We start from the raw sequence: 26,282 nt of genomic DNA, 5'->3' as shown, positions 1-26,282 counted from the left end.
GAAATCAGATGTCTAATTAGATACCCTGGGGGCTCAGAACCACTTGCGAGGCCAGTCCGTATTTACCCCTGTGAGCCCACAGCGAGCGCCCTGCACAGGAGCCTCTGCTCCAGATGTGTGCCAGATGGAGGAGTGGGCAGGAGGCAAGTGAGGGGACGCGGCCACACGTACCTGTCTGCGTGAGCTCCCCCATCTCACACAGCAGGTGATTGGGGTAAAGAGGCAGGGAGTGTAGGGGGCTTTCGAAAGAGGCTCCGGGTCCTTTTGACATGTGACTAACGAAAGCTTCCAGTTTAGGGTGATACGGTTTCCTAAAGAGACAACACAGAGAATTAGTAGTCAGCCTGCTCCAAAACAGGCCACAACGGTTTCAACTTCAGCAAACAAAATCCCAAGTGTGTCATGCCCTTTCTTACGATAATAGATACTGGCTCAATCACTTTTAAATTCTAATTTCAATACTACTTGGCCACTGACACCTACACATCAGATCCCGGCTCCGTGAGGCCGGCCTGAGCCCTGAAGCCCTGCAGAAGCGCCCGTCACTCTCAGCACTGTGGGAGCCAGCTTCGCCCTCCACCTCCAGGCTCCCCAAGCTGCGCCCCTCCTCTCTCCCTCTCCAGGAGGCCCCCGACCCCCACCAGGCAGTCATGCCTAGGCTGGGAGTCCTCCTTCATTTCTCCCTTCCCTGCCCCTACACATGCCACCTGCCTCCAGTCCTGCAGACATGTCCTCCTGGGGCTTTTCCAGCCCTCTCTCCTGCGTCCCTGCAGCCACTGCCTGGCTTCTGGCTCAGGCAGCTTCTGTCTGGATGGCAGGGGCTCCCCCTTGTCTACCTGCAGTCCAGTCTCGCCTTCTCCACAGCCAGAGAGATGGACTCAAAAGGCAACCTCAACTCGTCACTGCTCTTCCACATTACCACCTTCCGGAAGGAGCCATGCATGGCCCGTCAGTCTGTTCTGGCCCCACCTCACTGAGGCTCAGGGCCCCCGGTCCTCTCCACTCTAATGTTGTGCTCTGGCCACACGCAGCCAACCACCTTCTGTTCCCCCAACACACTTCGTTCTTTCAGGCCTCTGACTTCCCACATGCTGCCTCTTCCTCCTGGAAAACCTACCCCAACCTTCACCTGGGTAACCCCTAATCCTTAACTTATCTGACCGCTGGAAAATCTCCTTTAAAGAAAATTGACTGATTAGGTTAACCAAGATCTCTATTGCTCTCTACAGTTCACTATGCATTTTGCACATACAGCATCTCATTTCATGTGGGGTGGTAACAAATAGCTAAAAAACAGTTTTTTCCTTAGATCTGACATTATATTTCTGCCATGAAGTACATGTGGTAAATCAAAATTTATCTTTCTAGTCACTAATGTAAAATTTCCCTGAATAATGAAGTGACCTGTGAATATATACACATTTTCTCTGAATAATGAGATGGCCTATGAATATACACACCTTTTCTCTGAATAATGACATGGCCTATGGAAAGTACATACATTTTCCAGCAGAAAGGAAGTGGACAGATAGAGTCGTTCCCTATTAGACTAAATCAGCATGAAAAGAAGCAAAGATAAATTGTGCTGATGGCAGACCCCTGCTGTCTGAATGCCCAATTAACTGTGGCAATGCTTTTAAAAAGGCTGCTGAAATGGGTTTATTATCTTTCAAAAACATAAAGCTAAAAAAAAAATCCATCTTTTAAAAAATACGTTTTAAAATTAGAGAATGCTAATCCTGATACACAATACAGTCTAATAAATTACCCTGGATTGCATGAGGGCATCATGTCTGTCCATAAAAACAGAGAACATATTATTTTTCTTGAGGCTAAAATACAAATATTTGCAAACTGGGAAATAAAATTTCCAGACTGATAATGAAGTTGCCAATATGAATCCACATAAACAAAGGCTATCCATTAACAGGAGTCAAATGTTCTGTTCCAGGCCATTATTTCCAGTTGGTGATTTTTGAAGATCTAAGAAAGCTTTTCTGCCAATATTAAAAATGAAATTTCACAACTGAAAGTGTTCGCTGAGACGTCCTGGGTTTTCAGGGCATCTGACTGCTTAATGATGCGTTAATACCTAACGGGATTCAGGAGAGCTTGTTTTTGGTATGGAAAGATGAAGATTCATAGAAGAAAAACGTCACTTACAGAAGAGATAACAAATGGCTGGAGCTTTTAAACCAGAAGAGGACCAGGTAACCTGAGTCCTCAGCCTGTCCTGGATCTGAATGACCAGGTCCTGCCTGCCGGGTCCACTGCTCCACCCCTGGAACTGAGAGGGCACCCAGCACATGGTAGCTACTCCCAAACCACATGTGAATGAAGTCAAGTGGGAGGTGCCCCAGCCTTAGGAGCTTCATGGAAAGCCCAAGCCTTCCATAATCTATAACAACGAATATGGCAAGCTCCCATAGTATTTATTAAAATATTCAGATTTTGATGGAAATATTAATAATAAAGTCCTTTGTGGGTGAGACTACTAATTGTGACAAAGATTCTCTTTGACCAAACTTTAGATAGCTTCCTCTGAACCCTCTTCCTTGGACTTTCATGTCCATCTTTGGATTTCTGTCCCTCTTTGCATCACGCAGTTTTAGCGAAAATCCTGCTAAGTGGGTTTAGCCGGAATCGCCCACTCCTGATTTTTGATCACTCCGATGTCTGATCAAATTCCTCATCCCCAGATGGTGTCTGATCACCCCGGCCCGGCTTCAGCAAGAATTCTGCCAGGTCGGTTTAGCCGGAATTCCCCCTCACCTCCGACGTCTCTACTTAGTAATTTTCCGTCCAGTGCCCCCGACCCTGCTCCTTGGCTCTGACAAGTTCCCACCTGTCCATGCCATATTTGGAATTAAGCCTCGTTCTATACCCAGGTCTCTTTTCCCTACTGCGTTAGTTCCTGAATAAAATCTGTTTTCACTGCTTTAACTACTGTCTAGTTCTGGTTTTTCTTTAATACACGAACATCTATTCTCTTCTTGGGAACTTGGTTGGATCCCGTTTCTGAGGTCCTAGTGGTTAGGTAGAGCTACATTTTGCCAATGGAATGGGAGGAGGTATGCCACCTCTGGGCTATCACACTCTTCATTCCCTCTGGCCACCGTTCCCGCACGGCAGCAGCCCTGGCTCAATCATGTAGACATCCTGAGGGCATGGTGGCAGCAGAGACCTGGAAGGAAACTGGGGCCCTGAATGACCAGGAGGAGCCAAGTCAGGTCCCGGAACTCTCATCTCAGAACTTCACAAAAACTTCTTTGTTATTTAAGGTAATGTATACTTGGGTCTCTTTGTCACAACAGCCTAGCCTTACCCTGACTAGCAGAGAAATGATTCTATCTGTGAGGATGAATTTTTCTTCAGGAAAAACTCATGTTATTGTCACCTCACTGGGAAATCTGTTTTCATACGGAAAATTGAAAGACTTGAAAGTGCTATTATCTTAAGCCTTCTTATTTACATTTTTATATGCACTGTTCACACCTATTTATGCCACAAAGCCTGAGACGGAACCCCGAGGCTAATCTACCCACCCGTGAGAAATTTCCTGTGCTTAGCTATAATCTGAGCGATTACTGAGTTCTGCACAGAACATTAAGACAAGCTGAGAAGAGGGATCAGACCAGCGACACTGTTATCAGAAAACACAATTCAGAAGAGCTTTCATGGCTGGAAACTGCAATGAATTCATACCAAAGATTTTTACAATTTGTGCAAATTGAAGAATTTATTATTTTATATTATTAATAAAATGAGATTCTAGAAAGATAAACTCAATACACTCTTCTCAGTCTTTAGCATTCTGGACCTTCTGCTTTACCTGACGTGATTAACTGCCCCTCTGCTCCCTGGAACTGTGCCCACCCTCTGCTCTCATAACATCGCTCTCCTGCCTTCTTCCCTGTGTGCAACGTCACCATCTTCTCCCGGGACCCTCCTTTCTCTCTGTGCGGCTACAGGCTGGTGTGTCCCAGGGCTGTGCTTTGGCCCTTCCCTCACTGCACAGGCTCTGGGATCCCACTCAAGCCCACAGCTTCCACTGCCATCTGCATGCTCAACTCTCAAACCAACCTCTATCTCCCAGCAAGACAATGCTCCTGAGCCCCGCAACTACACAGCCTATACTGCCTTCTAGAAATTACTGCTGGGATGTCTGATGATAGCTCAAACTCAGGAGGGCAACTTGTCCACATAACCTCCCTCCCTTCCTGCCATCTGAGCTCTCTACTCCAGGGAGGGGTACCACCTCTGGCCAGATGCCCAGTCAGAAACCGGGGCCCTGTCCTCTCTTTCTCTCTTACTCCCACCCAACCTATCACCAAGGCCCATCCATCCCACCTTATAACTTTCTCTCAGATCCCCTGCCCCCACCTCTGCTGCGACTCCCTGAGTTCCAGCCTCCATCATTTATTCATTCAACAAATATTTATTGTGTTCCTCCCATGTGCCAGGCACTGTCCTAGGCACTTGGGATACAGCAGCACTGAACAAAAGCAAATGAACACCAGTGCCCTCAGGAGCTCACATTCTAGCTCAGGGAAACAGACAACATACAGTGAACACTATACATGCATGTGTGTGTTAGAAGGTAAGACATGCTGTGAAATGTTTGATGCGTTTATCAAAAAGAAGAGCAAGTAAGGAGGACCTGGGAGACAGGGACAGAAGGAAAAGTCCACTGAATTTTAACTAGAGTGTTCTGAGTAGTCCTACTGAGAAGGTGACATTTGAGCAAAGACTTGCAGGAGGTGAGAGAACTGGCCATAACGCTACCTGGGGAACAGCCGTCTGGAGAGAGGACATGGGCAGTGAAAAGCCGCGTGCAGGAAGGAGAGTGAGGCCCAGGGTGGCTGAAGCAGTGAGTGAGGGCAAGGAGGGCAGCAGGTGAGGTCAGACGGGTAAGGGGTGAGCACAGGAGCCCTGTAGGTCACCTTAAGGGCCTGGGCTCTGACTCTGTGTGAAGTCTTTCTTCTGGGTCGTTATCCCCATAACAATGTAAACACCACTGCCAGCCTCCAATCCATCCTCCACATCATGGCGGCCAGAGATCTTCATAATCTCATTCCTTCACTCCCCAGCTCCCTCGCCGCCTTACAATTTGTGCTAGTTGAAGAAATTATTATTTTATATTATTAATAAAATGAGATTCTAGAAAGATAAACTCAATGCACTCTTCTCAGTCTTTAGCTTTCTGGACCTTCTGCTTTACCTGACGTAAATGCTTGGAGTCCACACTCTTTAGCTGGGCATTCAAAGCGTCAGATGACCTAGTTGCTACCCACTCTCCACTTCACGCTCACGCCTGTGGGCTGAGCGGCCCACCTCCCCACACCTCTGCACAGGTAAGTCTCACCACCGCAGGTACTGTTTATCATCAGCTGCTACCTGACTTGTTCCTGCACACCCTTTCCGTCCCTTTCTCTCGGTGGTCTTCCCTGATCTACCATCCCATCTCCCCTGCCTGCCCAAACTGAGTCAGGCCGCCCCTCTTCTGGCCCATGCCCCCAAATACGGTACCAAACTACTTCCACTTCTACTTCTTGCTCTTCTTCCACTTCTTTCTCTAACACTGCTGCTGCTGTTACCACCCACGCTGGCTTACCATGCCCCAGGCACCAGGTCTGTCTCTCTAGAGGTAAGTGAGGCCTCTGAAGGCAGGAACAGCCTTTCTTCTGTAAATCCTTCGAAGCCCTCTCTCTCCCCCTCACTTCTCCAGTCCAGCCACGTACTGGTCTTATTGTTACTCATACAAGCCCAGCTCTCCCAGCCTCAGGCCCTTTGCACTTGCTGTTCCCTCCATCAGGAACACTCTTCCCCCAGATCTTCATAGGTCTGTCTCCTTCACTTCATTTAGGTGCCTGCTCGCGTGCCACCTCCTGGTACATGAGCCAGGCACATATGACAGAACCTGGCACATGATAGGAGTTTAAAAATAAAGTTTATTGAATAAATGCTGATTGAAGTGAATATTCTTTTCTTCCTTGGATGTAGAGAAGAATATCTGATTCATATTCATGAATACAAAAAAATAAGCACTTACTAAACACAGCATATCAATGGCTAATAGCCTTAGTGCTGGCTAAATGTAGTCCTATGAGGGTTAAAATAGCATCTTTGTCACAAGGCACGTGGCATTCACAAAGAGGCAGCTTCCACCACAAAGACTTTGAGAGCCATGGAATGTGTCATCGGGAAGGGAAATACCAGGGCAACCAACCCATACATGCATCTGGCTGCTGATTCAGCGCACGCACCCCTGCCTGGGGGCCCAGAGACCCCGTTCACTAGACTAGAGCAACAGACGCACGCCAGAACTCAGCGCCTTTTAGGAGGCCATAAAAATAAGTAATTCCTGAGGTGGAACTAACACCTGGGAAGGCAACAGGCACTGCTGGTGACGTGGATCCCGCAGTCCCAGGGGATTCAGAGGCCCCAAGCGGGTCCACTTGGCGGGGAGTCCTGCTCAGGCGTACTCTAAGTGCTTGCTTATAACAAGGCAACTTATCTTGTTTTTAAAGATGGAATTGATTAAAATGACATTAATTAAATATGCATACTCCACCCTCTTTCTACAAAGAATGTGAAGTAGCTCCTAAAAATACAGAATGTTCAGTAATATAAAACTAGGCCAAGAGATCAAGGCCAGGAAAAATGAGAGCAGAGGCAGCCGGGGCGGCGGGTCCCCAGGAACCGTGCTTCTCAGGTGGGAGCTCCAGCAATGGTCCCATCAGAGGATCCTGTCATCACTGTGACAGAATGAGGGGCCCTGGGACCTGGCCCAGCCTTGTGACCACCCCACTCTGAGAGGAAAGAGGCAGAACCCCAGAAGACCTCCAGGCTGCTGCGGTAAATGACACGACACCACAGATCAGGCTCAGTGCTTTACTCCATCACCTTAGGCAGACTCCACAAGGATGTGACAAGGGGGGGATTACCACCCCCACATTCCAGAACAGACTACTGAGGCTCAGGGGTGAAGCGACCTGCCCTACATCACACACGTTACAAAGGCCTCAGAGGATTCCAGGGCCGAGGCTCACATCTGCTGCTAGGCACGTGATAGGAACACATGAGAGGCAATTATGACTTGCGATTCTCTCTGAGGTCCTGAATTCATTCTGCAACCAACCCAGTCCACCAACTATTACATGCCAGGCTCAGGCTGGGCACCAGGATTTCAGGAAGGAGTAAGTCCCAGTGCCCCGGAGGAGCGGTGGTGCAGGGAGGGCAGAGACAATGATGCTGGGAGGACAAGCTGCAAAGTACCGAGGTGCACAGGGAAGGCCCTGCATGCAGCCAGATGGCCCTGCCCAATGGGCCCCTTCTCTGGGAACAGCCAGGGTGGCCCCCAGAGGCCTCACGGTGCCCAGGGACCTTTCCACAACAGGTGACTGGTCTGGAGACAGACCTGTGGACTGAGCTGAGCCACTCAAATTCTCACATCTGGGAATTTGAAGCCCGGCTAGAGAAAGGGGAGCAGAAACTGCAGGTCACCAGGGCTGAGGCATAGTACTGTCCACAAAGTCCTGGAGGCTGGCCTGGGTCTGGCCAATTCAAGAGGCCTAGGGGCCCGTCTGTGCCCAGGCTGTTCAAAGGGTGGATGTCCAGCCAGTATGCGATGGCAGGACTATGCCAGTTGTTAACAACATGGAAACTCTGTGGTACCTGATGGAGCAAAGCCACTTCCTGGGGCTGCCCTCCCTGTACCCTACCCTGCGCCTTCCTGCCACCCCAGAAACTCCAGCCCATCCCCATGATCCAGAAACTAAAGGGCTAAATTCCCAGCACAGCAAGTGGCCTCCGCCCTTGCCCTAGTCCTAAGGCCAGTTAAGGTCCGGCCATTAGGTATTTTGTTCTGACACCCTTCCCGTACATCCCCCGTTTGTTTGGGTGAGGCAGCGACAGCGCCCGATACAAGCAGAGAATCCATCCCGATACACCAGGAGAGGTCTCCCAGAGCGGGCAGCATCTCAGGGCGCTTTGCACAGGCTGCAGAAGTGGGCCAAGCAGGGATGGGGCCCAAGCAAGCCAGACGGCAGGTGCAAGGCCTGAAGGAGTGAGGGGCCTGCAAGAAGGGGTATGGCAGGGGCAGAGGGTCCCAGCGGGGAGGCTGGCACAGCACGACAGAGACTGGAGGAAGAAAGCCGGTGTCTGCAGGGCACTCTGACATGGGCCGGACTGCATCCAGGGTGTTTTCCAACCCACGGGACACTAGGACATGCATCTGTGCTTGCTGAACATAGAAGAGAGGCACAAATACCCAGGGCGCGAGCCTCAGGACCTCCAGCAGGAAATGAAAAGTGTGTGAAGGCCTCCGGTCACAGAGTATTTCATGATGTTTACATGAAACGGTTCACTTAATCTTCCCGTAATACTGGACCATGAGAAGGCTGAGATGCGAAGAGAACCTGAAACTCCCAGCTTCACTCTGCAGTCTACTGTGAAAGAACAGCCTGGCTGCAGGGAGGCAATCTGTGGGTCCCCAGGCTGGCCCTGCCCGGGGCGGGCTGGCACCCAGAAGCATTCCATCCCAGTCACGTCTTCCCCCCCCCCCGTCTTCTCTCCTCATCCAGTGAACTCTGCTCGGGAGGTTACGTGCCCACAGACACGTCTGCTGAGGTCTGGCCCATCTCCTTATGGCTAACCGTGCCTCTAATTTTAGAGCCATGCCATTTCCATATGCACAATTTCCACTCTCTTTTCAATTATTTTTCATCCTAAGGGCTCATCCAACAGCAGGCTGTCTCTACTCCCATGAAAAATTAAAAGGTTGAAGTAATATCTTACATTTATATGACTTTGCAACTGATAGCGCGCATTCCCCTCTGTCATCTCACTTACTCCTCACCCCAGCCCTGCCTGGTCAGCACTGTTATCCCCATTTTAGAGCTAGAAGGCTGATGCTCAGAGAGACTAAGGGACTTAGCTGCTGCCCTGAACGGAAGTGCCAAGCCAAGGTCTGAGGACTCCTAACCCAGTGTTCACCACACCATGTCCCAGCTGCTTCTCAAACTGAAGAACAGCAGGGTGAGACAGTGAGCCTCAGCTGAGCCTGGGCTCAAATCTCAGTTTATCTGCTGAGTGGCCTCACACAGGTGTCTGCACCTCTCTGGGCCTCTGTCTTCTCAACCGTGAAAAGGCATTAACATGCAAGATTGTTCTGAAGATCAGACTCCTGGCAAAGAGTACTCGCTCAACCAGTGTTGGTCACTCCCCATCCCGTAATTCTCCAGTCAGCATTCTGATTTGGACAGAGATAACAGATTCTTGAAAATGACTTTTAGAAAAAGTGCAATTTACCTGTTAGCCACCAGAGTGCAGTCAATTTCCGGTCGCTTCGTTTTGGGAATGACATACAGCGGGTACCTGTCCCCGTGTCGAATGAGCACATGCACTGAGACCAGCTTAAAATGATGCGGAGCGTGGCCTGTGAGAGAGGAGCATGTCATCTGGTTATCACTCGGGAAGTGTCAGCCCTTTTCACTGTGCAGGCGTGGGGAGGGGTGACCACACTGGATGGTGCTGTGCTGGGTGGAGGCCCCTGAATAGACTCACAAGGCAGGGCAGGGGACTGTGAGAGGGCTGCTCACGTCCCAGATCCCCAGAAGTCACAGGAGGCTCTGGGCGTGTGGCTGGGGGCCGGAGGCCAGTGAATCAGGAGTAAGACCATTCATGTGGACTCACTCCCATCCACAGACCAGGGGAGGCCCACAGCAATGCTGGAAACAATGACTCCTGCTTTAGAGCTCTCAGGAGGCAAGGCAGAGCACCAGCAGACACATGTTCAGCATCACTCTGATACACTTTCAAAAAAGCCAAACTCAACGTAGAGATCCTATTTTCCCACCCCGTCACTGCAGGATGCCTAAGTCCCAAGGGAGCCAACCCAGAAAAGGGGGTGGCTGAGGCGATGCCCCAGGGCCTGCCACGGCCACCCGTCCGTCTTGCTGATGTATCACTAAAAATCATGACAACGGCAAACTCTGGTGGAAGGCTTCTCACGAGCCGCGTGCTGCTCAAGCAGGTACGTAATCCCCCCAGCAGCCCTGTGAGTAGGTACCGCATTTTACAGATATGGAGCTGACTTGAGAACTCATTCAAGGGCACGGCCTAGTGGCCACTGCAGGGTTGGAGCCCCAGCCATCGGGTTCCTTGCCACCATGCTGTGCTGCTTGAAGAACTAGGCCCTTGAGAGGTGTCCATCTGGGCACCAAGTTGGGCAGTGCCGCCAGGCCTACCTTCCATGCTGCGCTCAGCCACACTGGGGATGTTGCAGTACAAACGAGCCTCGTAGACAGGGTCCGTCACCGGGGGCTCCGTCACCGGGTCCGGCAGGATCCTCTTCCGACTCCTGCCACTCACTCCATTCTTAGCCGTCGACACTGGGATCAGGTGGACTGCCAGGAAAGCAGAGCGGGTCACGACATGCGGTCACAGGAACCAGCGGCAGGGGCCCTGTGTGCGGCTGCATGTCTACTTTGATGAACTATTCTCACCCTCAGCATCAGGGCAGACTTTAGTGGAGAGCACATGGTCAGCTGCCCATCCTGTTTCCTGAGCCCCACTGTGCCCCGCCTCTTTCTCAAAGCCATTGCTCTCTCCTCACCAATAATTATCATGCAACACTGGGTGGGCTACCCCAGAGAAAGGGGCCTCGCTCACAGTGGGAAGGAAGAACTTACACACCAACCTCATGCAACCCAACCACCTCGTTCCTAACACCCTCAGAATTCTAGTAAATACTGAGGAAGGAAACCATCGCCTACTCAGACCTACAAGGGGCGAGATGTGGTGTCTGACATGTCTTATTTGATATCACCTGATTCGCAGTTTGTGGCCCCAGAGCCCCATCGCAGGCATCATTCACTAATCCTCCCAAGACTACTTTACAGAGAAGAGAGCCTTGGATCCGGGGGAGCCGAGGCAGCTGCCCAGGGCGTACACGGCGGATGGAGCCCCATCCCAAGCCCACTCTCTGTCTCCAGGTAGCTTCTCCCCTACAGTCTCCTGGAAGTCACGCACGGGCCCTGCAGTCTGCTATGTCTGTCCATCCAGCACCCCTCTTTCTGTTGGCGAACCACTCCTTCCCCTCCCTTTGTGGTTCTGATTGAACCACCATCAGTCATAATGTCCCTGCCCCCTGGCTAGTGATGGACATGTGAACAGGATCAATGAGGACAGTGATGGAGCAACTGGACTCCTTTTCCTTGAGAGAGGAGCTGTACAGAGACACTAGAATTCTACATGCTGATCTCTAAGAATGGAAACTTGGGGTTGCCCCAGCCATTTGTCCCTCCGTGGACAGCCTCTGTCAGCAGTGAAAAAGATGCTAAGTAGAGACAAGCCAGACCAAGAAATGAAGGGAGTTAATCAGAGAGAGAGAAAGACCTGAGGACATCCATCCTTTGAGCCCCTGGGTCCGGATGTGGCTGAAGCCAGAAGCTCCTTTAGATGTCCCAGGTATGTAAGCTGAGCAAGTCCTCTTCTTGCTTGAGCTAGTCTGAGTTGGGGTTCAGTTACTTTCAGCCAAGTAAGTCGTGACTAATATGTTATCAATTATTTACAAGCAGATGTTAAGTCTATTTTCTGGGTCGGTGGTCCCCAATATTCCCATGTATGAGAAACCTCTTCGTAGCATCTCAGATTTTCTGGAACTCTCTACACAATAATAGCTGTATTTTTAGTAACTACCAACTAAGGAAATACATGAAAATAGATGTGCTTATGAATCACTTCTAAAAAGTTTATTAATCACCATAACATATATATATATACATTTGAACAATAGCTAAAACAGGGCCCAATCACCAGTCTAAATTCATTTCAATTTCCTAATTTCCTTTGGCAAATAGAAGTTATAAACAAAAGTAAAAGACAAGCAAATCACTGAAAGGAAAATATTTGCAACATACACAACAAATTATTAATATCTAAAGTGCATATGAGTTCCTACAACTGAAAAATCAGTAAATGATATGAGCAGGCTAATTACAGAAAAATAAATACCAATGGCAATAAACATGAAAAGATGCTCATTATTCATATTTCAAAAAATACAAAATAAACAACAATAGGATATGATTCCCCGAATCAGACTAGAAAATTGTGTTTTAATAATAATATCAGTACTGGCAAAGGTGTGAAGCCTACACCTCCATACGCTGCAGGTGAGAGTGGAAAGTGGTGGAATGACTTTTTGAAGGGAGTATTCGGCGGTAGCCACCAAAATGTCCTTTGTCCCTGATCCCATTATTCTACATCTTGGAATCTATTCGACAAAGATATCAATTCCCGTCACAAAGATGTATGGCCAAAGAGATTCACTGAGTGCTGTTTGTAATAACAAAAAAGGAAAATAACCTAAATATCCATCATTAGCAGAACAGAATGTTATATCCATACTGTGGAATATTCTGCCACCGTTAAAAAGAACGGAAAAGAATCAAAGATAAATGAAGCAAATAAACCAAGTCACTGGATATTTACATGATTCTCTTTGTGTAAAGAAAAACCAAACGATAAATGGATGAATATACAGGCATTTGTTTATTATGTAAATGCAAAGAAGAATGTCCACAAGGACATCCGTCACCATGCAGCAGTGGTTTCCTCCGGGCAATGGGTGGAATGGGGTAAGAAGAAGTATTTTTACTTGTTTTTCTATAAATGTCTACATTGTTTTATATATACACACACATATATATATTTATAGTAAGAATGTTACATACGTCCTATACGAATAGAAATATATGTATCTTCCTATAATGTCTAGATACACTTTTTTTTTTTTTTTTTTTACTATTAGCATATTTTCATTCATTACTTGCGTTAGTCATGTTAAAACAAGTGCTGGTGCTTCACCAACTCAAAATTAGCTCTTTGGCTGGTCCTAGAGCCACTTTCTTTCCAGAAAGGGGCCAGAACTGCTAACACACAACCCAGATGTTGGAGGTAATTTACTATGGGGGATTTGTGCCGGAGCAAGGGAATGAGGAAAAGTAGATATCCTAAGGCAGCATCTTAATGATCCCATTCTCCTGGCTGTGTGGCACCCCACAGTCCTTAACTCTGCTCCTTTATGAAATGGTACCACAGGTGGCCTCTTGGCCATGCCTTGGGCACAGTCCCTTTGAGTCTGGGCCTCGGACCGGTGCAGCTAAGAAGACATAACATGAGTGACACAGGGACAGTGGGCCATGGATCCCTGGGCATCCCAGAGTCTCCAAGGTTTGCTGGTTTATCTGTAAGCACATGGAGTAAGGTCTGTTGGGACAGCCACTTAGGAACTGCTATAGACTGAACGTTTGTGTCCTCTCAAAGTTCACGTGTTGAAACCCTAACCACTAAAGGGATGGTATTTGGAAGTGAGGCCTTTGGGAAGTGATTAGGTCATGAGGGTGGAGCCCTCAGGAATGGGATTGTGACCTTATAAAAGAGACCTATTTCTGCCATCTTTGGTTACAGCAAGAAGATGCATAAGAGGGCCCTCACCAGACACCAAATCTGCGAGCACCTTGATCTTGGACTTCCCAGCCTTCAGAATGCAAAGAAACAAAATTTCTGTTGTTTGTAAGCCACCCAGTTTATGGTATTTGTTAAGTATCCCAATGGACTAAGACAGGAACCATGGTGGTTGGGTCCAAATGACACACCCACAACCCCAGGAAGCAGTGGTTTGAAAGCCCCAGATAAAGAGTGGGTGGTAATCAGGGACCTTTCACCCAGAAAGACTTATCTGCTGCCTCCTCTGCCATCTGGGCCTGTGGGCCTTGCCCACAAGCTGCTGAGATTACCCCGTGCCATGTGCACCTTCTTGAGTCACCAGGATGCAGGGAAGTCCATGCAGGCCCTTTGAGGGCTCCTCCAGATACCAGACATTCAGGGGAGGTTCTAGTGTGTAGAAACCGTGAGTGAGACGTCTCCCCAGCTCCATCTCCCTGCATCCCGCCCCTAAGTTGGTTCTCACTGTCCTGAACTGCTCAGAGCCGCCCCCACTCCCCAGGATGTTTCTCACCCATGCTCCTCCCTTTGCTGGCAGCTCTACCCGCACCCCATCTCTGTTCCCCAAATCTGGCCAACTCCATAACTGATCCCAGGGGTCACCCTGCCAGGAAGCCCACCCTGAATGCCCAAGCAGTTTCGACATCCCTCTTTTATGAGCCCACCTGGTCCTGGCTGCCATCCTGGCTCACATTCCAGTAGATGTAAGCAGAGGTGTCCAGACTTTGCCAACCCACCACCTCAAACGCCCAGAGGGCTGGGACTGTGCCTCTCTCATGTTTATATTCCCCGGCCAACCAGCACAGGATGGGCCCTCCATAAACCCTTATTGAACTGAAGGCCTGCTCTGAGCCAGGCACTGTGCTCCATGCTTTTGATGAAATATCACATTGAATCCTCACCATGGGAGCTCTAAGGGAGAGGGTTACCCAACCAGCCTGGGAAGTGGTGATCATCTAAGCAGGCTTCCTCGAGAAGACACCGAAGCTGGCCTGAAAGGCTGAAGGGGAGCTGGCTACGCGCGGAAGAGGAGAGGAGGACAAGAGAGGGCTGTGTAGCATGGGCAAACAGAGACAAGAGGCAGCAAGTTGGCTCAAGACACCCTTTGAGGCCTGGTCCACTCGGCTCCACCAGGGCTGACATGCAGGGAGCCCTGGGAGACATCAGCTGCGAAGGAGCCTGAAGGAGCAGCCCCCGGGCTGGAGGCTGCCTCGGCCCTGGCTGCTGCAGGACTCACCACATCAGCTCTGCTGGGCTCGCCAGGGTCACCTGGACAAAGGGGGTCGAGGGGCAAGCTCAGGGGCCGAGGGGCCTGGGGCTCCAGTGCTTCTCCTGGCAGGCCTCGCCCAGGTCCGCAACTCCTCCAGCCGCCCTGTGGGACAATTAGAAATCTGCTGACCTCAAGCAGATGACAGCAGCTCAAATGTCATCAGGCAAGAAAAACAGACTGTGGGAGCATTGGAAGGGACAGTAGGCAGGTAAAAAGATAGAAGGATAAGGACTTTCATTGTGTAGGTGTAAAAACCCCATGAATCTAGGTGAGTGCCCTGGGGCTACTGCACCACCATGGCCAACATGAATAACAGAAGAGGAGGCATCTTTTATTGATAATTAACCTGGTCCCAATGGGTATGCAACTTCCCCGAGGAGTGATTTCCAAGCAGAGATTTCCATAAGCCACTTGTGGACAGGAGTCTCTCTCATTTATGGCTGCTTTATCTGCTCATCTCATCTACAATCACTTTCATCCTGTCGGCACATCTATAACCTTCTTGTGTAAAGATGCTAGTGGGGTCTCAGTGTCAAAGAAAAGGCAGAGAACATTACCTCTAAGGCAGTTCCTTGGGCCCCCTCACTTGTAAAAGCAACTAGTAAACTTCTTAGAATCGTGAAACAATCAGGCGTTGTCCGCGTGGACAGCGTAGCCTCTCCCCTCTCTCCCCATTCCACCCTCCCCAAGGCACAGAGGTTGAATCCATGTGCGTTATTAGCACACATTCCGTAGCTGTGACTAGGACACAAGCCAAACTGGCCCGCACTGCTTCTTCCAGCTCTGGACCTCACGCTGGGAAGAGTAACCAGCAGCCAGGCAAAGCAGCTCAGGCAGAGGCTGGTCAAGGGGCTTGCCCAGGGCCCCGCAGCCTGTAAGCAGGCCTGCTAATCTCTCAAGTCTAGTATTTATGCATCTTGCACTCAGTCATCCAACATTTACTGAGCATCTGCTGGGAATTCCTCAGAGAATAAGAGTAGACGGTCTCTGCCTCCTGGAGTTTACAATCCCATTGGGGAGGGTGGTGAGATATTAAAAAAGAAAAGAGGAGCAGAAAGCATATGGCCATTAAGGGGGCACTGGCCTCCGCACACCCTGGTCACTGGTTTGGGGGTGAGGAGCAGGAAGGGTGCAGGAAAGACCTGGATATAGAGGAGATACTGGGAAGTCACCACAAGAGGGGTCAACAGCCTTGGGCAGAACAGGACCTACCAGCAAGCCTTGGCCCAGGAGCCACAGTGGACTCGTCTACAGCGACACGGCTCATCTAACGACAATTTGCTTCCTCTAATTTTTGCTTATTTTATTGATGGTCCCCATGGAATAGAGGAAAGGAGAGAAAAGACCCCAGGTCAGGGTCAGATCATAACTTACCAGCACAGGTCCTAGGCCACAAGCCCCTGTCTGGCCTTGGGCCTCAGGCCACCCTAGTTACTTCCACAAACTTGGTGATCCACAAGGTCAGTAGGTGATGTTACAGCCAGGTGTCTGCAGCCAGCCCATGACCTGAGAGTCACTTTGACCAGCATAAAGACAGGCCAGTGTCCTTCCCCCAGGGCACCAAGCCAACATCCACGGTCTCTAGCTCATCTCCCCATACCAGGACTCTGGCCCAGGGCAGAGGACAAAAATCTTAAAAAAAGAATGCACACCTGGCCTTCTTCCACCATCTCTAGCCTTAAGAGTCTGCTGTATGCAAGCCCTTTAGAGGTGCCTAAACACCGACTTTGACAGAGCATTGTCAGGGCCCCACCCCAGGTCAGATCACTGCCCCTCTTTTCCTTCTGTGTAGTGGCTCTTGCCCCTGCCAACCCCGTGGTGTGGTGGGGGTATTCACGCTGCTCCTCCAGGATCCCATCCTTGTCAAGCTGACTGCTCCAGGGATGGGGACCTGACCCTAGCCAACTGTGCCAATAAAGGCCCTTCCAGGAAAGAGAGGCGTCCCCACGTGGAAGAGTCAGTCTTCTAAGGAGCCAGATGGCCTCCGAACCCCTGCCTCCTGCCATCCCTGCCTCGGCTCTAGGCTGCCTCCCATGGTACCTAGACGTGTGCTGTTTAGCTGTCAGCTCTTCCTCTGATTATACTGACACCCTGGGAGATTAAAGTGAGGTGTCAGGGATCCCCAGGCGTCCCAGCGAAGGCGGGTATGATGGAGCTGAAGTGCTGGCTCAGCTCTGCCTCCACTGCTCCGGGCTCTGCTGCCCACAGCCACATCACTGACTGCACCAGCAAAGGCGTGGCCCACCATCCACTTTTTACCCTCCCAGCTCCAGAGCCTGCCTCCCCCTTGTCGGGACCTCAGCCCTGGGCTGGCCACCTCCCTAGGGGCTATAGTCACCTCTTCTTTGGGACTCCTTTTCCAGAGCTACCAAAGTCTATCCTCAGTCACCTCTGCTGTCCATGATTATGAATGCAAGGAGGTGGCACGGGGCTGGGGGCCAAACAGTCACAAAGGCCGGGGTTCAGTTCCTGGCTCTGTTACTTCCTAGCTACGTGACCTTGGGCAGGTACTCCCGCCTCACCATGGCTCATTTTCTCCATCTGTAAAACGAAGATGATGACACCTGTGTCAGGGTGGCGGTGAGGACGACTTGAGACATCACCTATTGTGAAAGACCACGAAGTGCCTGCAATGTGGTAAGGGACCCAGAAGTGCTGCTTCCCTTTGCTGTGATTATCCTTGCTCCTTACAGGCTCCTAAAAGGTGCTCCTTTCACCTAGGGAGCGGGAAGGGATGCTGACCCTCTCTGTCCACGCGTTTCACAGATGCTCAACAATCCAGTTTCACCTCCCCTCTCAACCACCCCAATTTTAGAAGCTTCTCTGACTCCCTTAAATACATTCAGCTCATCCAAGATGGCGCCTTCTCATAAGCTAAGACACCCCTAGCCCTGTCATCTGATTTCTCTCTCCCAGTAATCCAAAAGGTTCTTGAATTCTCTCTCCTTCACTGGCCTGCCAAAGAATAATGATTTGTTCTTATAGGCAATTCCCACAATTCCCCTAGTGCTCCTCAACCCACTAGGTTGTCTTAAATGACATTCTGCCTCGACTCTGCAATGAATATAAAGATGCCTGTGTGTAATTCTCATATATAAACCAGAATCACGACACCAGAGCCCACAGTTTTGCTATTTGCCTCTGGTCACTTGCTTTTAAAGGCAGGGCTAGAAACCCCGTGTACAGGTGTGATGTGAGAAACCAAGTCCCCATCTGTACACCCAGAGAGACTTGGTTTTACAGAGACAAGATTATCACACAGTTGAACCCCCAGTTCCCTTTCTGATGTATCCACTTGGGGCCACAATACAACACCAATCTTTTTCGTTATCCTCCTCCTTACTCATTCTTCATTCCTCATTCTCGTTGCCTCATGGGGAACCGCTGTTAGATGAGAATCCAGTAGGTGCTTTGGCGCCAGTGATAAGCCTGGTCCTATGCAGGAGCCAGTGAGCCACTGCAGGGGTGGCTCCCACGGGGTTGGGGGCTCAGCTCCGGCCCCAGGCTGTCCCAAGCTCTTATTTCCACCCTGCCTGGTCGTTCCCTCTGGCATCTGCCACTGAGACCTCAGTCCACAGGACTCCAGAGTGCAGGGGCAGGGGTCCCACATAGCCTGAGCTTAAGCCCAGCTGCGTCCTCCCAGAGGGACCAGGACACCTCGCACTCCTCTGGGGCCACTGATAACTGGCCTCGACCTAACAGGGCCCTCTGGGTTAGATGATGCAAGCACCAAGGACTCCAAATCATGACAGACGCTAGAAATCAGAGAGACGTCCAGGTCAGGCCCTAAAAAGAACTAGGAAAGAACCCCAGCCATCCATAACCATCTCAGGGCCTGGACCGCCTCTGCCTCACCTCTGAGAAGCTGATACAAGCTACCGATCCTCACCCCTGAAAGAAGACTGCAAACAGAAGCTTTGCCTTCGATTCCCGGGGGTTCACAGCACCCCTGAAACCATGCGAGACAATGCAGACGTCCGTGGACTCAGGCTAAGGACCCACTGTACCTGGAAACAGGTTTCCAATCTCGACACCCTCAAGAAGAGTTTTTTTTTTCTTTTTTCAAAATGAAAAGGGATCTTTACAATTCATATAAACATGTGTTCATCCTAAAATAGCCATTCAACACTAAGGTATAAAAAGAAGTGAGAATCACCCATAACCTTCCCACCCAGAGAACCCACAGTGGACATTTTAGTGTGCATGTGCAGCTGGATGTCCTGCCAGAGATTCAACCTGTGCGACCGTCCATGTTCTGCTGGGAACGGTGACAGAGTCACTGGGGCCCAAGGATACTGTTCCCCTCCCCCAAGAGGAATGAATGAGTTCTGTGTCTCAAAGGTCTGCACCCCATTGAGGCCACCAAACCAACCACCCAGGAAGGTGGCCAGTCATCTGCCTTCTGTGGGAAGGGTGAAAAGGAAGGGGGGCGGTTTGGGGAGGCCACCTCAGGGAAAGCGACAATGCAGCTGAGGGAGGGGCCTGCGCCCTAAGGTATCTGGACCTCATGAGACCAGCATCCCACCCTCTGGCAGAGCCCCGGGGCTGGGGAGAGGCAGAGCTATGGGTGGGTTCCAGGTTCCCTGAGGGGCAGACCCCTGGCCAGTAGGGTCCAGCCCCTTAGAGGACACAGGAAAAAGAGGGAGGGAGGCAAGAGGTGATGCTGGAGCCTGAGCCAGATAAATCACAGAGGGCGTCGCATCCTGTCCCTCCCACCCAGGGGCAGCCTGGCTTTGCTGGGCCCCCGTGGGCAACCGTGTGCTGCGGCCACATTGGCAGGAGGACAGTGAGAGGTTCCCAGAGTGCTCTGTGCATACTCCTGACTGCACCCTCTCATTCAGGATTCAGATTCTGCCCCCCAGCCCTCATTCTGAGCAGCTTCACAAACTGCCCCCTCCACCCCCGGCCCCCAAGTCAGTGGGCGGGCCTCTTCCACATCACAGGGCTCCGCTCTGATTACCACTTACTTCACTTCGAGGTGGACTTTCTTGTTTGTTTTTTTTTTAATGTCATCAGCTTAGGGCTGGAGCCCTGTTGCTAAGACAAAAGGGAGCTGGTCAGTGCACTTGGAGCAAACTCCACCCAGCCACTCCCACCGTGTCCTTGGCTCACCTCCATTCAGTGATTACTCTGACAAAACATCCTGCGGCTTTCTCTCCTCTTTTGTCTTCCTCGTCACACAGTCTGGCATCTGCAGACACTCCTGAATTCACTACTTTCACTGCCACTTCCTAGTTTTACTAACTCATAGCTTCCCCTGCTCTAAAATGGGAGAGTCCCCACTTATCAGCACTGCTGACTGGACACACACACACATATTCCCATGTAAAAGTTCCATCCGTCCTTTCATGTGATGGACAACCTCTACGTCAGCACAGGCAGGTCCATGTCATCAGGGTGTAATGCACGCAGGAGCGTTCGCTGTTGGACGCTTCGGGTGCCTTCCCCATTAGAAGCCGTGATGCAATAAACGTCTGTGAAGGTACCTCCCTGTCCTCTCGTCTATTGTTAGGAGAAATTCCCTAAGATCAGAAGCTAAAAAGGAAGGAAAGAAGGAAGAAGGGAGGGAGGGAGGGAGGAGAGAGAGAAACAAACAAGGCCCCCACCTGGAAGAAAACCAGAGATGAGCCACAGACATAAGTGCTCATTCGGAGCTGAGGGAAGGGCCTGCTCCCCGAGACTCTTACCACCACCACCCCCAACACAACTACCACAGGAGCTTAAGACGGTGTGATGAAAGGTGACTTTTCAGGCTTAATTTTGTCACTTATCTACAGATTTTTTTTACCCACTGATAGTTAACTCTGTGTGGTAGCTGGACACAAAGCAGTCAGAGAAAAAGCAAAATTAAAACTCTCGGAAATCAAACAGATGAGATGAAGATATTATGACGGAACTCTTAGCTTAAAAAATGCAAGCCCTCATTTTCAATTCCTTATTCTTTTTAACTCTAACTCACCAAAATGAAAACCCAGGAGGAAACTTATTGTGGCTTTTAAAGCAGACTGCACAGTTCATCGGCCCCTTGGCATTCTAAGCGTCACAGTCCCAGACTTTGTCACCAAAACACATTAAGATCTTCATGAACCCCCAAATTCACACATTCCATGGGGCACGTGATTTTCTCCATAAAATGTACCCAGGACAAAGAGGAGAGAATGATGAAGGCACCCCCGTCTCCACTGCCCCCCAGGGCGGGATGGGGGCCTCTCAGCTGGAGCTCTAGATTTGTGCCTCAGCAAAATCCCTGCCCTGACATGCCACGGGCCCTCGGGGTGCCCACAAAGAGGCGAGCTGCAAACGCTGACAGCCAACCTCAAAGAGTGGCCGAGGCTGAGGAGGTCCAGTCTGAGCAACTGAGGCGAGTGTCACAACAGCCAGGCAGGTTTTCAGGGCCTCCTTGCTCTCCTACCCAGAGGCAATGTTCCTTTAATTTCTACACTATTCTACCAAGCATGGCCAGTCTCTTTCCAGAAGACAACAGGCCCAAAGAACATAAGGGAGAGGATATGGGGCCCGGGGGCTACAAGACAGTGAGGGCTCTGCAGGGAAGAAAGGTGCCAGGGGAACTTCTGGACACACACTCACACACCACACTCACATATGCCACTCACACCCATCACACACTCACACCACACTCACGTATGCCACTCACACCCATCACACACTCACACATACCACACACTCACATAGACACTGCAACACACACACACCACACACTCTCACACACACCCTGCACACTCACATACATACCACACACACACACTCACATATATACTACTCATACACACGCACACGGCTGGCTAAGCTGAGCTCCTCAGCTGCCCCCCTTAGCGCTTGGGGCGGGTCACCTGCCTCCCTGGCTTTGGGGCCCCACCTCTCGGCTGCTGCTCTGTCTCCTTCATGGCCTCCGTCCTGTCTGTCTGCCCAGGTTTCGTCTCTGCCCTGTCCTCTTTTCCCTCTACCGGCACCACAGGGCACGGACTCTGGAGCCCACGGCCACTCGGCAGAGGGGGGCTGAGGAGAAAAGGAGAGCTCACGACCCCCAAGGTGGCAGCCCCCTCCCAGCGGCTCAGCTACGAGGGGCTGTCCCTGCAAGTGGGCTCGGCTTGCTGGACAGCCTGGTTTTGAAAAGAGGGGCTGGAAGTTTATATGAAATTGCCTAGTTTTAAAACATTAGTAAATAAATTAAAAAATATGAAAACACTGGTTGGGCCAAACTAAGCAAGTCCACAGGCTGTGGGTCTGGAGCGACTTCCCCACGCTGCTGGGAGATCTGGTCTCCCCAGGCCAGGGCTTCTCCAACAGTGAACACAAAGTCCCCAAACAGGGGCTTTGCACAGGGTCTCCCGGAGGTTCTGCCCTGAAATCCACCCTCAGGCAGGACACTGCACCCATTTTGGCCTTGGGCACCTCCAATGACCCCTACGTACCTCAGCGACTCCCCCAGGTGCCCCCCTTGCGCTGCCCCAGCTCATCCATGTGCCTTGTCCTCATCCTCTTCTCTTCTTGCTCTGAGCACTCTCCCTGGGCCTCCTCATCCAGACCCAGGGAGCCATCAGCCCCACATGGTTGACCTTCCAGTCTATGTTCTGGGCATTTCCTTCAGCCTTCAGCACACTCATCCAGAGGGATGAAATGTCCATGTGAATGAACGCATGAACGGAGGAAGGATGGAGGCATCTCCTGAACTACCCGAGCCAGGCTCCTATGTGCCATGGTGGAGGCCTCCCCTTCTCCCATCACCCTGGTCCCACTACGCCGCCAACAGCTGTTAGTCCACAGCATCACCCTGACACCTCTGGCTTCGCTTCCTCCTTTCAGGGCCAATACCTTCATTGGAGCCACCCTCAGCCTTTTAATAGAGGAGCAAAATGGGCCTCCAGCTGCCTCCCATCATCATCCTCCCATCCGCTTCTGAATAGGTAGTGCCCAAATTTTCTTTCCTTGTTGAGTCAGTGTCATGAGTATGCACAACTTTCCTTGAGTTTACAAATGCTCCCAGGAGTGTTGGAAAGCTCACCCAGGGAGCTTGTTTAGAAATGCAGATTTCTAGGTTCCACTCCCACCAAGATTCTGAGTCTGTGGGGAGGAACACAAAATGTGCTCTCTTCTTTTTGGAATATACGTGTTACCAAGCTCCCTCTAACAATGTGCTCGGGAGACCACACTTTGGCAAACGCTGTACCGGACTGCGGTCCTTCCCAGACACAAATCCGATGGTGTCTTCCCTGCTTCAGTGGCTCCCCACACCTTCAGGATGTCATGTGGTGGTGGAGGTGGCCCCAGCCTTCGTCCAACTTCACAGCTACACACAGGTGACTAACCTGGTCCTGCTCTCTCTTGTTCTGCCTTTGCACATCCATCTCCATCTGCCAGGAATGCCCTTCTCAGCTTCCTCCTTGGCCAACTTCTACTCATCTCTCAAGGATGAGGCTTGGACATCACCTCCTCTGGGAGCCTTCCCTGACCTCCCAGCCTGGATTAGCTTCTTGTTCTCTATCCTCCCATATCACCCTGCCATAAATTATCTCTAATTCACTTTCTTTAACAAACATGCATATAACAATTATTATGTGGTAGGTATTATTTTAGGTGTTTTATAAATATCAGCTCACTTAATCCTTTACCAATCCTATGAAATAGGAACTCTCATTATCCCCATTTTACAGATGAGGAAACCAAGGCGTGGAGAGGGTAAACATCGTGCCTGAGGTCACACAGCTGGGAAGCGGCAGGACCGGGACTCGATCGAGGCTGTCTGGCTCCAGGGTCCACGTTCTTTCCCACCTTACCTTACATGCTGCTGCCTCTTACCTGTCCTAGCACACTGTACACTGTTCCAGGTGTCCATCCATGATTCCCTCCCCTACACAGACAGCTCCTGTGGCCTCAAGAGATTAAACTCCCAGCCCAGCTCCTAGCACTCAGTGGAAACTCAAAGAGAGTTTGCAAACTCAAGGAAAGTTGTGCATACTCATGACACTGACTCAGTAAGGCAAGATAAAATTCATACACCTCAGAGTGCGAAGAGACTTCAATGGGATCAGGTCCAATGACCTGCCTACTATCCTACTCTTCACAGAGCGACGCTCCAGAGTCTGCACACCACCCACTCCGCCTCCACCCGACGCAGACTTGGCAAGCTCTTCCCCACGCCTAACTGACATGGTCTCCATGGTCACCTGGGCCACACAGAGCAGGTCCAACTCCTCTTGCAGGGAGGGCTCATCAGATACTGAAGACAACACTGGCTTTCACTTCTGCAGGTTAACCCACCTCTCTTCCACCCGAGGATCTGAATTTCCAGTCCACCTTAGATATTTCCCTGAGAAGCTGCTCTGGTTAATGAGGGCAATGCCCAAAAGGTAACCCCTCATATATGGGTGCCATGTGCCCAGTGTAGACTGATCTCCACCATGGCCAATGAACTCTCATCAAGAAAGAAAGAAATGTATGATATATTTCAAAAGCTCTCTCGACAAGTGGCTGAAGTAACATAAGACTTTGGGCATAAGACTTCTGGCAGCCTTTGGGACACCAAGAGCTCTGGATTCTGAGGATGGTGCATTATGACAGCACTCTGCACTGTTGCTCAAAAGGCTTATGTTGACTATGCTTCCCCGAGCCAAGGGTTTTCTCACAAGGTCTCCGTTCTCACACCGATGTTGCCAAGCAGCAACAATTAACTCTGTTTTACAGAAGAAGATACAGAGGCTCTGGGAGGTCCACCTTGCCAGGGGCACACGGCTGCTAAGTGCCAGAGCAGCATTCAAATCCAAGGCTGTGATTCCAGAGCCTGCGCTCCTGTCACGCTGCCATCTTGGGAATGCCACTTGGAACATGGCGCAATGAGCATAAAATATGCATGAAGGGAACGCTGGGTTGAGGCAGGAAAATGGATGATCGCAAATGAGCAGAAAAAGCAGAACATGACTAACCAATCGCAAGTCCTCGGAGCCCACAGTCTTTCCCTGTCGCACTAAAGGAGTCCTTCAACTTGAGAAGTTATTTTGCCACTTGGACGCATTTTAGCTGGAATAACTAGAGATATTTATGCCCTACTCGTTCTCCTCTACGATTTGAACGTCAGGAATTTCAGAATGTCCCCGTTTCCAAACTCAAAAACATCAAGGACTTGAAACTACAAAATGAATGATTTTCATTAAAGGCTATTGGCATGTAGCAAGTCATTAGTACCATTTAAAATAAACATATCTTGAGAAACTATGAACTGTATCTTAATCTTTTTTCTATCCTTTCCCTACCTCTTCCACCCCGACAGTGTAGACAAATGCCCGACACACATAAGCACTTAGTAAATATATGTGGGTTCATGTATGCATTTTGTGTACCAAGGGGGAGAAACGCTTATTTAAAAATCCTGATTTTTTAATTGTATCCTAGGTCATAACTTTCTCATATTCAAAATATCAGAAAAAGAAAACTACCGAAAGACAAAATAAAATACATAATCATTTCAGAAAATGAAACTATACTGTTCACTTAAAGCATGAGAAAACCAAGTTATATTTGATTGCCTCAAATACATTACCTAAAATAATTATATGTGCTAATTTGGTATTCAAAAATTAGTCAAAAGAAATGGTACAGAAAAAGTCCGTGAATTTTAGGGTAAGGACCAATTCTGAGAGTTACTTTAGCGTCTACCTTTGTCTTATGGATTAGTGTAGTTTCTTACACCATAATAATTAGCAACCAATAAAGTAATTAAATAAATAAGGCAATTAAACGCCGTTTCCACAGAAATGGGTAAATTCCAAAGTTACAGTTTACCTAGAAATAGAAGAGCAGAAAGAACGTCCATAGCTGATGTCTTTCCGAACTTCGACGCATCCGAGAGTGAAGAGCTCAGACCCAGGCAGGCTAATTTATCCTGCAAAATTTTCCTTAAAAAAACTATGGCTGAAAATTGGCTCTCCTCAAACAGAAGGTACTTTCAGGAGAGTTATATAAGCAAAACACACAGGCCAATTCAGCAGCGTGGAAACCACCTCATGCAAGAGAAACGCAGCAAACACAAGTGACCCACACTCACGGCTCAGAACCCATCAGCTTCTCAGGACAAACATCAAGGTCGATTGTAACCTCCCACCTCTCCAACCGAAGGATGGAAAATTTTTAATGAAAAGCTAAACAAACCACTCAGAGTCCTAACTTAGTTTTTGAAAAGGATTCCTATTTTACGGTTCATTAACCATCTAGAGTTATCCATAAACTTCCCAGGCCCACCTTCTCTTGACCTCTCCTTATGCTAGAAGGATAAAATGAGTATTTTAAATTCTCCTTACTATTAGAAATAGCCAGTCATGTGCACCAGACATGTGCACGGAATATGTCACAAATTGGAGGCGAATTAGGGAAACTTGCTCAAAGCCTCCTCTCTTCAAACCACTTACTCCAAATGCCAAGCCTGTCCCACGTCCTCGGCACACTCAGAACACCCCACTCGCTGAGCCACCTGCTCTTTCCATCAGTC

General features: G+C 49.9%; 1 protein-coding gene across 8 annotated transcripts in view; it reads right to left on the bottom strand.

Annotated features, from left to right (window-relative positions):
• The window catches only part of PXYLP1 (2-phosphoxylose phosphatase 1), a 68,961-nt gene that overhangs the window by 6,724 nt on the left and 35,955 nt on the right, over window positions 1–26,282 (bottom strand). For 6 of the 8 annotated variants that reach the window (XM_070493433.1, XM_070493432.1, XM_044754504.2 and 3 more), the window contains 3 exons: window positions 10,251–10,409; window positions 9,313–9,439; window positions 172–311 (listed from right to left, as the gene is read on the bottom strand). In XM_070493433.1, the coding sequence (XP_070349534.1) occupies window positions 172–311; window positions 9,313–9,439; window positions 10,251–10,409 (426 nt within the window). Of the gene's footprint in view, window positions 1–171; window positions 312–9,312; window positions 9,440–10,250; window positions 10,410–14,749; window positions 14,885–25,579; window positions 25,892–26,282 lie in introns of those variants that run through there. The other 2 variants (XM_070493436.1, XM_070493435.1) reach the window with 2 other exon arrangements.

Source organism: Equus asinus, chromosome 21, assembly GCF_041296235.1.
Source record: "Equus asinus isolate D_3611 breed Donkey chromosome 21, EquAss-T2T_v2, whole genome shotgun sequence".
Taxonomy (NCBI): domain Eukaryota; kingdom Metazoa; phylum Chordata; class Mammalia; order Perissodactyla; family Equidae; genus Equus; species Equus asinus.
This window is presented reverse-complemented; position numbering and strand designations above follow the sequence as displayed.